At 52.1% G+C, this 12706-nt stretch overlaps 4 protein-coding genes across 4 annotated transcripts; 3 read left to right on the plus strand and 1 right to left on the minus strand.

The window, feature by feature from the left end:
• Positions 1-1739: 1739 nt before the first annotated feature.
• Positions 1740-3795, minus strand: GLOTRDRAFT_48390 (PLP-dependent transferase; the record flags this gene model as incomplete). The annotated part of the gene is made up of 3 exons (XM_007871411.1): positions 1740-2570; positions 2620-3303; positions 3358-3795. 3 exons carry the CDS (start codon positions 3793-3795, stop codon positions 1740-1742), a joined length of 1953 nt encoding a protein of 650 aa, XP_007869602.1.
• Positions 3796-6292: 2497 nt separating this feature from the next.
• GLOTRDRAFT_108012 (uncharacterized protein) lies at positions 6293-8305 on the plus strand (the record flags this gene model as incomplete). The annotated part of the gene is made up of 9 exons (XM_007871640.1): positions 6293-6629; positions 6684-6691; positions 6752-6868; positions 6939-7099; positions 7157-7177; positions 7230-7272; positions 7329-7368; positions 7424-7539; positions 8168-8305. 9 exons carry the CDS (start codon positions 6293-6295, stop codon positions 8303-8305), a joined length of 981 nt encoding a protein of 326 aa, XP_007869831.1.
• Positions 8306-8733: 428 nt separating this feature from the next.
• Positions 8734-9918, plus strand: GLOTRDRAFT_108013 (uncharacterized protein; the record flags this gene model as incomplete). Its single annotated transcript, XM_007871641.1, has 6 exons — positions 8734-8782; positions 9123-9365; positions 9420-9477; positions 9538-9639; positions 9690-9759; positions 9841-9918. 6 exons carry the CDS (start codon positions 8734-8736, stop codon positions 9916-9918), a joined length of 600 nt encoding a protein of 199 aa, XP_007869832.1.
• A 434-nt stretch (positions 9919-10352) lies between these two features.
• Positions 10353-12488, plus strand: GLOTRDRAFT_132774 (uncharacterized protein; the record flags this gene model as incomplete). The annotated part of the gene is made up of 10 exons (XM_007871642.1): positions 10353-10546; positions 10606-10745; positions 10799-10858; positions 10908-10984; positions 11037-11417; positions 11476-11519; positions 11581-11688; positions 11740-11852; positions 11914-11979; positions 12037-12488. 10 exons carry the CDS (start codon positions 10353-10355, stop codon positions 12486-12488), a joined length of 1635 nt encoding a protein of 544 aa, XP_007869833.1.
• Between the last annotated feature and the right edge of the window lie 218 nt (positions 12489-12706).

Consider the following 12706-nt stretch of genomic DNA (forward strand, 5'->3'; position numbering starts at 1 on the left):
GGAGGCACTAAATGTGGCCCAGTAGAAGCCTTACTGGGATCAAAAATCACGCTGAGAGAACTGTAGCTTTTCAGACTGTCTCCTACTGTCAATGGGGAGTCCCAAAGCTCAGTAGCTCCTCCTGGTACATTATCTACAGGATAAATCACAACTACTAGGTTATAGTACTGCGAGCACAACGGGGAGTCAACAGCACGAAGTTCCTTGCCGTATATTCGGCAAGGTCCACGCACGTGGTTTACCACTGCTGCGGCGCCCCAGCTACTCGTTTGGGTAGGGTTCACTTCCAAAAGCGGGCTAAGGGGGGACTTCCCTATGCTGTATCGGAAATATGCACTAGCCTAGTCCCGTAGCGTCGATCGACGTTAACGCCCATCTGGGATCCGTGTGTCGCACAGTTGCAGGCCCCGAACGTCTGCTAGTAATTACTCTAAGTTGTTCCTCACGAGCAAATTTACATTTCGAATTCTTCCGACCGCACGCATTTTCATCGCTGCCAGTGATTTGCTTGGCCCTGAAGTGTCTGCATTCCGCTAGCGCTGGCAACCTCGGCTTGCTCATAGTCGTCATTCGACTCGGACTTTCTCGTAACTGATACCACGGCGGGCAGGTCTGCGAAGCCATCCGCCAGGTCGCCAGCCGCCTCGTGGGCAAGAGCGCCGAGGAGCTCTTCGCGGAAAGTCGTCCTTACCCAAGTATAGTGGGCTACATGACCATCGATGATAGCCTACATCAGCAAAACGGCACGACCGTCTAAGCGAAGCTAAGAACGAATGTCAGGCAAATAAGTACCAAGTCCGCGGTCTTAAGTCATGGGGGCCCACCCCCTGAGCCCAGTACCAAGACTTAGCTAAGTCCTGGATTAAGGTGTTAAGAACACTCAGACAAGAAATAAGTGGGGAGTAAAGAGAAAAATAGTAACCTGGGCAAGATTCGAACCTGCATCGCCCAAATCATACCATATGATTTAACTGTTAGGCCATCAGGACACAATGGTACTGTCCCTATAAAGTTTTATAATCCAAGTTGCCTTGGCCTTCAACGATCGCAAATCCTAAATTACGAGTCTCCGCCCTCATCTAGTCCTACTGTTATACAATACATGTATATCTATTATCAACAGAACTATCTATATTGCTCTGCCGCCCCTCTAGAGCATTGGCTAAGAAACTCAGAGAGTTAGGGCTAAGGCGCTCGGTAAGGGCGCCTTAGCGGTACTTAGCGCCTGGATCCCTCTTAGCGTGGGCTGCCATTTTGCTGATGTAGGCCTGAACTTGCATCGCTCAACCCCAACTTAACTCGCTCACGAACCTACGAACATACTTCAAACCGCGGAAGCAAATGGACTATGAACGCTTCTATCAAATCGGGCTTCATCTGTGCTCCCGCATCTTCTGTCTCAGTTTAATCGTCTGTCCAGATCTTCTCCCACCCCAGCCAGTCCTCAGGCCTCAGGCTTCAGGCCTCAGTTTTGATGGCTGATCGCCCTGTCGGTGATCCTGGGTATTCTTCAGCGCCGAGGCGTCGGATGTTACCTATATACTGCGTTCCTTAGCAAGGACAGGAATAATCGCTGCCACGGCTCGAGCCTCGATAAAGAACCTTGCACTGGAATATGATACATTACGTGGAGGTACATTAACGGAAGATAAGGCTGAAGCATTCGCGGTCTAATAGGTATAAACAGAATGTAGGGCGGACCATAGTGCACACCATCGGAAACGAAACAGACCAGAAATCTAGGCATGCTTCTGGCTTTCCATCCGGACCAGTTCCACAGCATTGCTGGTGATCTTTTCCAATGACCACCGTTCACCAGGAGCATGCTTCAAATCCAGCACATCACCGATCCAGTCGCAAGCCTTGAGTACGACGTCGATATCGGCCTTCGTGTGAGCAGCGCTGACGCAGAACCTCACTCGGCTGGTCACCAACGGAGTAGCCGGGTACGCCACGACCACAATGACGATAGGCGTGTTGCTCTGCAGCATGAGCCGGTGGAACAGCGCCATCTTTCCAGGGTTGAAGATCAACAGAGGGACGATGGGAGAGTCGTCGTGACCGTAGACGATGAAACCGAGCTTCTCGAGGGCGCGAGACAGATAGCGAGAGTTGAAGGCCAGACGGCGCAGGCGATCGCGGCCTTCAGTACCTTCACGCATGGCGGGCGGCAGATCCATCCAGCTGGGCAAGATGGAGGCAGGAGCGCGACCAGGGTAGGGCTCGGGACTCTCCTGTTCTACAATCCGTCCCTTGGTAATCGTACCGGTCGAACCATGAGTCGGCAGGGCAGGCGCGACACCCATGATACTGGCCATGCTGGCAATGATCTGGGTCAAGACTGGAGGCGTCATGGCTTCCGCATAGGCGTGCGAGTGGCTGCGAACGCGGATACGGTCTACAACAGCCTTCGAGCCGGATATATAACCACCCGCGGCACCAAAGGACTTGGTGAAAGTACCCATCAGGATGTCGATGGAACGCGGGTCAACGCCGAAGTAATCAGCCACACCCCGGCCGTGCGGGCCGAGGGCGCCGACGGAATGCGCCTCGTCAATGAAAAGGTAGAACTGGTAAAACGTTAGTTGGTGCGCATAGATAACTCAGCTGCGTATTCACCTTGTACTTCTTCTTGAGCTCTAGAAGAACCGGGAGGTTGGTCATGGTCCCCTCCATACTAAACAAGCCTTCAACGATAATCAGGATCTTCTTCCACGGCCTGTGAGTCTTCGGCTGTCCCTGACTGATGGCCTCCTTCAACAAGTCCTCCAGTGCATTCATGTCATTGTGCTTGAACATCCTGACATTAGCCCCGCTCAGGCGCACGCCGAACCGGATCGACGCGTGGTTCAACTCATCCGAGACGACCAGGCAGCCCTTACCGACCAAAGCTGGGATGATGGTCGAGTTGGTCGCGAAACCCATGGAACATATGAGCGCATCCTCTTGGCCGATGAATCTGGCTACCAACGCTTCTGCCTGAGCATGAAGATCAAGGCTCCCACCCTCCAGCCGCGTACCGCAGGCGGAGACACCGTACCTTCTGATGCTCTCTTCCACAGCATCTGCACAACCGCCCCGGGCTTGCGCAAAGCCCAGATAGTTGTACGAGGATATGTTGAGGGCACGGACCTTACGGCCAGTGGAATAGAAGGTGCGGTTATAGTCCTTGGACTTGCGCTCATTCAGGACGATGGTACGACCAGCGACACCGGTCACTGGGTATGAGAAACAGTCATCAATGCGAGCCTTGAGGCGACGAGTATAGAACGAGTCGAAGTCGGACGTGATTGGTGCATACCCCTGGACGCATCAGGTCAGTCGAAGATGTCCATGCTACTCTAGGACGGCACTCACATCATGCGGAATCAAATGCTTGAACTCGCCAGGGTTGAAGTACTTGCGGGTGAAGTCGCGGACGTGGCCGAACAAGATCAGGATGATGTAGCTCACGTACGTCGTGAACAGTACATAGTAAGGTGGGTCCTGCTCTATGTGAGGCTTGACGGGCGTCCCGGCAGGATGCTGAGACGTATATCTATACTCGGCATTTGCGCAATGCCCGAACTCCGTGTGCACAGTCGAGAAGACTTGTTCAGAGGTCGGGGGTATCGTCGGGTAAGAGAGCGCGTCGGAAGAGACCACTTCACCATCGTCCAGGATGGTGTCTTCACTGCTGGTCGTGACCGAAGAAGAGAACGACAAAGCCGGCGTGGCGACAGGCGTCTCTCCCCTAGCCCTCGCGCGTGCATCCGCAGCTTTAACAGCTGAAAGGTAGGACGCGGCGGTTGACATGGGAGAGAAGGACGATGTCGACTTCTTCTTGAAGATGGACGGCGTTGGTGACGGCGGGTTGAGCGCCATCGGCGACGTTGTCGAAGCGGGCATTAGTGAGCGTGCTCGGCGTTCGTCACGGTCGTCGTCGTGGTCGTCTCCGGGAAAAGGAGTGTATAATCACGAAAAATCCGGGTAGGTTCGCAACGGGGTGCGCTTACCATATAAGGAATGCCGATAGCGCCGAGACGCGCCGACTGACTTTACTGACGCGTCTACTACGTAAGCACTATTATTGGGGTAAAGACCGCATGCAGAAATAGGCCACAGAGCCATACAGAAAGAGCACCACACACTTGGGGACATACATCATAGAACCTCATTAATAGCCTGAAACCCCCAATGCCATTAGTGACGCAAGCAGCATGCGCAACATAGGGACGAGCGAAAACATTCCGGAATGTAAATGCGATAATATTCACCTTCATAGCGGAAGTTTGGAGCAGGGGTACGCCATGCATGGTGCCCACGAGAGCGTCGAAAGTGACAATTCGCAAGACAAGATGCGAACACCGCAACTGGAAGCCTGAGGATGAGGGTCGATCGACGCGAGCTACAATCTAGCACAGGTACTAGATACTTCAACGGGGCCGTGGAGGATCTACCGCTGTCATCATCCTGTTCATTCGACCCAATGACGGGTGAGAGAGGAGGGATGGGATTTACAGTGAATCTGTCCTGTGATGAACTGGAAGTTAGCAGTCTATGGTCAAGAACGCATACTACAATCTCTTGTTGGTCCTTGGGTATGAAGAGCTTCGCAAAAGTACAAGGCAAAGGTAAGATATGCCACATTTTGGGAACGGCGTGGTTAGCAAGAGATTTCCGATAGGTCCCAGAACTCTAAACCTCAGTGACACCTAGGTATCTTCATCAATTCGCGCGTGAATGGATACAGAGTCCAGAAATATTGCCTGAGGAAGTGTCTTACTAGTCGAGCAGGATCGGCCAGGGAGTCGCAGAAGCGACACTGATAATAAGTCCACAGAATTCCCCGCCGGACAAGACATATACGAGGACGGCCTGAGGGAGCTGACCACACCGCCAGCAACTTGGGAGAGACAGTAGCAAAGGCAAGCAGAGACGAGACAAGAGGCCTTTGGCATCGGACAGAGCAATACACCATCAGAAAGCACATTTTGAATCCCATAGATAGTAACTCTGACAACACTTAAGCAAGAGGATAATATCCGGCTTACGGTCCACGATAAAGCAGCCTGCCATTCATTTGCGGTCGCGACCGAAGTATTCTGATGGTCAGGACTTTCAGGATATTTTCCGCATAAGTAGTGACCGACTTGCTGTTGCACAGTATTATAGGCTTAAGAACCTGCAGAGGTGATCGTCAGCTTGATGTGCCCCGGAGTCAGTACTTCGATGCGATCACAGGAAACGTATGAAGTGTTCACGAGGTTGTAAACCTGCCCTTGCACAAAATTGTCATGTATACAGAAGAAATGTGCGCCACCATATAGGTAGACACAAGACACATGAAATTCAAAGGGGGGGAACGCATGAGCCAGCCGATGGCGAACGCGAGCAAGAGGTCTCGGCAGATTCCGGTGTCACCCGGCACTAAGGAAGCCTCCGAGTCTACTCCGCCTGTAAGTGGATTACACATCGTAGCACATTGTTACACAAATCTGCGTTCAACGATGCAAGGGTCTCACTGTCACTGTGTCAAGGAAATCTTGCTCACCCATGCAGTCGTTTGGCCCTAGGATGACCATATTCTGAAATTGTTGTTTTTGCTATCAGAATGTTTATGTAAGGCTCTGGCTTCCTTCTCTCTGGTATTTCCTCGAAGGGGCCCTTGCGCGGTACATGCTGAAGTTGCGTGATGACTCTCATTATCGATCGGTCAACGCCCTCTGGCCGGCGACAGGATGACGAGATACTACAGAGGGACCGTGCGCCGTTCGTCTCAGAAGCGCCGGATTCAAGCGACAAGAACGGCGTGGAGATTTGCGCACAGGGTTCCGATCCTCCTCCAAGGAAAGATCCGGCAGGGAATGAACGTGAGCAAAACCATATCTCAAACGCGCACCGTCTCTGAAAGCTACCAAGGTACTGGTAGGTGCCTTGAGGCACTTCCGTCATATGTAACTGCGATAGGTACCCCTGGGACCCTGAGATGTAGTGGCATGGGACGTCGGACTCTGCCATATTGTCTCTTCTGGTGAGGAATCAGGAAGTCAGTTCCATGAGAAGGGCCAGTGATCTAGCCGTCCGGCAGATGAGCAACTGTGGGTGTATGTATCACCATTGAAAGACTATGCCGTAAGGTAAACGGTGTTACTCCCGACAGCCACTTACCTCCACCATTAGCTACAGGGGACTCGGAAGACTCCCACTGTGAAGTGGTCTCTCTTTTTCACCCCCTTGTGTTGACAGTTTTCGCCTTGCCTATCCCGAAATCCGTTCGAACGACGGGTGACCAGTCTTGGTTGTCTCTAACATGCAATGGTACCAGATATTCCAGGACGGCCCCGAATACGAAGCCAGGAGACAGAAATCGACCTTCATCCTTTCTAACCTGGCGCTGAAGGATGTACATGCCGCTGTCCCCAAGCATCTATTCCAGAGGGATACTTTGAAAAGTCTCTACTACATTCTCCAGCATCTGGCATTCACGTATGCCTTCTATATGCTCGGGACGCGGATCGACGGTTTTGTCTGGTCACTTGGAAAGACATATGCGATAGGACCCGCCGTCGGAGTCCTGCTCAGGTCAGTGTTGTGGGTTATCTACTGGTTCTGGCAGAGCATTGCTTTTGCTGGGATCTGGTGCTTAGGTGTGTGATCACTACGCCGATTGCATGCCTGATGGTCACTGACATGTCTTGCAGGGCACGAGGTAAGGTCTTCACTGTCCGAGGCGTCGGCCAACAGAGACGACTGACCTGTTCCGTGATAGGCGGGACACGATGCCTTATCGCCCTACCCGCTCTTTAACGCGGTTGCAGGTATCAGCTTACATACGTTCATTTTGGTCCCTTACTATGCTTGGAGAGTGACACACCGGACACATCATGTATGTCTTTGCTGTCGCTTGCCAGTTAGCCCTGAATTGACTCACGATCCCTGTGGCGGCATATCGTCAGAAATCAACCAACAACCTTGAACGTGATGAGACGTACATCCCGCCGACGCGAAAAGATCTCAAACTACCTGACGGCAAGGTAGCTGTAAAAATGGACTACAAAGATATCATCGAAGAAACACCGGCGTACACGCTCTTCAAACTTGTCGTGCGGCAACTTTTGTGAGTGTTCCGATGTCAATGTCTCCGTCCATCCCTGAAGGTCCGCGTCCACGGTAGAGGCTACCAGCTATATTTGATGTGAGTTTGTAGGGTAGTGGCATGGAGCTTTGGAGTGTTTAACGGTCCGCAGTCATAATCGGAAGGGCAACCCGAAATATCCGAAATGGACCAGTGTCAGTGCTGTTATCTCATAATTGCACCTCGAATCGTGACTATATTCCACTTGCAGCACTACAAGCCGTCGTCCCTCATTTTCAAGCCTGAGCACCGCGAGTAGTAGCCTAATTGACACGGACTGTTGGCTGACACCATCCGGCTTTCCAGATCAATCCATAATCCTATCGGATATTTGCATCGCTAGTATGCTTACCATTTTGGGTGTTTGGACGTACAAGTCGGGAGGATCTTTTGTTTGGAAGCATTACTGGGTCCCTTGGCTGGTAAGTTACACTGCAGCTTGCGTAGCATACACAATCGTTTGACTCCCGTTCATGGAAGTTCGCGAATAACTGGTTCGTTCAATGCCTCGTCCAATAAAGTTGTCCGTCTGAAGGACGATTCGCAGGGTCGTCACCTTCACGTACCTCCAGCATTCGGACCCCACTATTCCATACTACCGTCGGGTAAGCTCTGGAACCGACGTAGCATACCTCCCGACAGACGGTTAACAAGAACCATAGGACCAATGGACTTTCGCGCGAGGCGCTCTAGCCACCGTCGACAGACCTTTCTTTGGATGGGTCGGCAGAGTTTTCTTACACAACGTACGCTGTCTGTCGTTCCCTGAGAGTGTACTGGACCGGGAAGTTAAACCCATCCTTCAGATCGCGCACGACCACGTTGCTCATCATTTCTTCTCGTCGATCCCTTTCTGTACGGACCAAATTTCCTCTGCCGAATACATTGACTGACTCTGACGATGTCCCAAGATAACCAGCCGGAAGTAACTCAAGCAATCAGACCTGTGCTGGGTGACCATTACAATTATGACTCTACTGTAAGTCGTGAGTTCGCCGCTCATAAATTTGTTTCTCACTAAATTCCCGATGCTGTCGGACGTCCATATAGGGCACGCTGTTTGCATTGTGGAGATCTTTTCGGCAGTGCACTTTCATTGAAGACGACGGAGATGTCGTGTTCTTCAAGAACCAGCAAGGCGAGGCCGTTCGCCAAGTGGGATCTGCAGGCATTGCGGATGCCCAGTAGTAAATAGGTGGGGCTGGCCGTAGATAGTGGATCTGGAGAAGTCTGTCAGGAGAGGGCTTCCCTGTAGACTGTCGGTCGAAAGGGAGGCGTTGGCTTCTCCGCCGGCCGTGCGTAGCTGGCGCGTTTGTCATGCTCGACTTTGCCACAAACACTTCGTATTCCATATGAGACACAGGGCAGGTCTTTCATGTTCGTCAGGAGCCACAGCTACGACACAGACACGCCCAATACAGAACCGCTATGAGGAAGGTATGATTAGATTTACTAATTAATGTGAATCACTGTGGCGGCCCCCGCACATCATGCCTCCGCATATGCAGCCACTTCTGCGAACACGGAGAGGCTGTCACCTCAAAGCTTTCGTCGCAAACTGTCTACGCCAGATCGATCCATGTTAGCCTCTGCCTGCGCTGGATCTCTATCTTGACATGACAAGTTCTTCTCCTCCAGACAGCGGTCCTCAAAGCTTGATTTACGGTGGGTAGCAGTCGAGCCGAGGTCGAGGATCCGGCAATCCCACCTCAGCATCAAATGGACTGGACGAAAGTCGTCCGTTCCGAGGAGGACTCGGACTACAAGGGCAGCTGTTGTTTGACCCGAGAATAGCACCAGGAGGATCCAATTCTTTGGGCCAGCGTAAAAAGCGGAGTACGTGCACTTTGAACTCTCAAGGAACACGCCTCTCACAAAATGTCCCGACAGTCTCATGCTTTGACTTCAGCCGATCCTGCTGCTATTGACGACTATGACTTTGCACCGTCGTCATCACAAACCAGCAGGCGCAGCGGGTCGTCTCTGTCTTCACCTCACTGCCGAGTTTGGGTGAATCCTGAATCATTACCAAATTACGGCGACGCTTCTAGCATAGGAGGCAATGCACCTGAATTCGTGAAACAGCTAAATAATAATACGTTCGGAGCGTATGGATTAGGCGACCAGGAATGCTTCGCATACGGTGTAGGGAAGGATTTGAAGTTTGTTGAAGTCGACGTGGAACGAAGACCAGACAAAGGGGGTAGAATGGAGGCCACTACGGTCGCTGAGCTGGAAGTAACGAAAAGTACGAAGTCGCTGCACTCCTGCTATGGTCTGACTGACGAGGCGCATATTTAAGATATGTTGAATGGCGCAGGCATGCTGCATGGTGGTTGCCTAGCATACCTGATAGACATGTGCGTGCATGTCTCTAGCAATATAGTCGCAAGGCTGATAATCGTTTGTGACCCTCCCAGGTGCTGTGCCACACCGTCAATCGTCCTCGGTCTAATCCGTAAAATCAACGGAGTTGGCGTAACACAAGCCATGAATATACTGTATCATTCGCCTGCACCACCGTAAGCGGCTTAGTATGCAAGCTCTCCTCCTTGCTAATGCCAGGTCACAGGGGCTCGAGGCTGCGCATTATCAGCACCTCTATTACACTCGGTGGGAGATGTATGACTTCTCGCTGCGAAGTAAGTTGTCATCCGCCTCTGGAGCATTCAGCTGCGACCTGATCATGCACGGTTTCTATCTGCGCCGTATTTGCAATGCAGGTTATAGACCAGCGAAGTGGGCGATTGATCGCATCCGCATTCCTCAACAAGATGCAACCCAACATGGCCAGGTTGTGAGCTCGTACCTCGGGAAGATCACGGCTCTTTGCGCTCCGTGTAGAGGTTCGTCTCTAGCTTCCCAGGTCCAACTTCAAAGCTAAGATGAATCTGATTATCCATGAATGAACAGAATGCGGTCCAAGTCCCTCTCAGAGATTACATAATAGAGTATCTCGCATTATGAGGTGTCCGGAGTCTGAGTCACCATCTCTTCGTTTCTTTGGACTACTCCGGTCTGCTTCTTTACTGCAGTCGCCCGTCACCTAACCATGTGCACTTGTAATCACTCAACGTTCTTGCCGAAAGACCGTTCCGGCATTCTCTTGCATGCAGATTAGGAGATCTCCAGAGGAAGGTAAGGCTCGCCGTATGGAATATGCCTCCAATCACCATCAGGCGCCTGCCTATCGTCATTTCACTCCCAAGGTCCTGGATAGCACAGAGCCACCGACATGTCCACCACGTCTCACGTCTACTCTGCGCACCACTCTTCGTTTGCCTCGACCAAGTTCGGTGAGGATGGCTCTACGACACCTGAGTTCGACTTCATCGTCGTTGGTGGCGGTCCTGCCGGTTGCGCGCTCGCAGCACGGCTCGCTGAGAACGAGGCAGGGTATTCTGTCCTCCTGATCGAGCAGGGAACAACGTGAGACGTCTCATGCCGGTCCTTGGATGTTGAGACTCAGTGTTCCAACGACTCGCAAGCGTTGAGCAAAATCCGGAGCTGCAGAACTCCGTCAGGCTGCCTCTACTCACCCGTTCCCTGCATGGTAGCTCCTTTGATGTTCTTTACCCGACTGTCGGGGAGGATCAGTTCTCCCAGAGAGAACTAAGGATTAGCAGCGGTGCGTCTGCTGGAATGCGCATTCGTGTTTGACTGACAGATCTGTTCTCGCAGGCAAGGTTTTAGGTGGTTCCACCTGTATAAACTGGGGGATCTGGACTAGAGGTCCGAAAGGTAAAAACGCATCATGGGCTAGAGTATCGGAGTTTACCGCCTGATGTAGAGGACTACGATCTGTGGGCTGAATTGACTGGGAACCCGGAATGGTCTTGGAACAGCATCGTTCCGACATTCAACCGTGTAAGCCGTATTTTTGGCCTACATAATCACAACGCATTGATAATCTTCGTAGATTGAACGGAGAGTGCGATCAGCCGATGGACCGACAGGGGGTTGTATTCCAGTACGTGCCAGCTCGCAGTCCCCGAGGGATAATTATTGGTCCCACACGGCATCGCTATCCTTGGACGAAGCTGGGTTCCAAAAGATAACAGATATCAATGCTGGGCATATGCTTGGCTATGGTGAACTAGTCGAAAATGTGACAGGCGGTGGCCAGAGGGCTACGGCGAATGAATACTTGAAGAAGGCGGCAGAGAAGGGGGGCGCCCTCGAAGTGTGGACAGCTGTACGTGTAGAGAAGGTCTTGTTTGAAGATGTCCCCGACGCTACGAAGAAGCGGGCGGTGGGTGTTTCCACTCATGTAGGTACTGTAAGAGCTAGGAAGGAAATCGTGAGTACTGCGACCGCACCATAATTAGCTCCCCTAGCTTATTGTGTACTTGTTCCAGATCTTGTCCGCAGGGGCCGTGCAAAGTCCTCACATTCTCCTACTGTAAGTCGCCTCTGGGAACGGGAGTCTCGTGTGGCAGCTGATAGCACGCCGTTCAATTCAGCTCTGGAATAGGCCCAGAGTCGCAACTCCAGGCCCACGGGATCCCTCTGGTTTATGACCTGCCTGAAGTTGGGCAGAACCTATGGGAACACCCGTTTGTCGACATAAGGTCTGACAAGTTTAGCACATGGGTCGTTCGCCAGTGATTTTTGCGGCTTAGGTTCAAGCTTCGGAGTGACAAACGGCGCGATACAGCGGAGGACCTGGCCAGTCTTAGAACTGCTGGTCGACATTTGGACAAGTGGGCGAATGAAGGAAAGGGCATGATTAATGGTATAGCGCGTCCACCATCTTTTCCGGGATAGTTCGTCTTTGACGCCTTCTATTCTGCTAGGAATCCCTGTCGAGTGGTTCACCTTCAGCAATTGTAAAGAATATATAGAACCAATTCTGAATGATGGTACGTACTACCCTCTATAGTTGGGCACGGACGAGCTTCATCCAACCTTCCGTCTAGATCCCAGTACTACGGAATACGAGAGGGCTATTTTTCTAAGGTCTACAACTCCTCATGTCGAACAATTCTTGCATTACGGCCACGGCCTCACTGCAGCTCCGGACCCCCTTCAATCGTCCTATATCTCCATCTCTAATGTCCTTCTTACGCCCCGCTCTCGCGGCTCTGTATCTCTGGGCTCCCAGTCATTCGTCGCCGCTCAGGATTCCGCTTGTTCGCCGATAAACCCCCGCTTCCCTAGAATTGAGGTGAACCAGATGAAGCAGCCTGTAGATCGAGACATGATGGTCACTGCCATCGAGAAGGCGTATGATATCCTGAGCTCGAAGGCTTGGGAAGAGTTCTTGGAGCCTCAGGAGAAGCCCAGCAAGGGCGCGATCCTGGACACTATTAGAGAGAGGGTGACAACTCGTGGGTCCCTGGATAAAATGATAGCTGTGTCTCTTCACTGACCACCTGCGTTCGTGTGGCAGTGTGGCATCTGGGAGGAACCTGTGCTATGGAAACTTCATACAGCAGAGGGACTGTGGATGCTTCCCTACGCGTGCACGGTGTACAGGGATTACGCGTAGCAGGTACAGCTTCACTGATCATCCCTGCATTGCACTGTCGCCGAGCTCATCCGCGCTTGCCCCTAGATACTAGCGTAATCCCCTTCCCGATCGCTGCT

The sequence above is a fragment of the Gloeophyllum trabeum genome (genome assembly GCF_000344685.1).
Source record: "Gloeophyllum trabeum ATCC 11539 unplaced genomic scaffold GLOTRscaffold_00014, whole genome shotgun sequence".
Taxonomy (NCBI): domain Eukaryota; kingdom Fungi; phylum Basidiomycota; class Agaricomycetes; order Gloeophyllales; family Gloeophyllaceae; genus Gloeophyllum; species Gloeophyllum trabeum.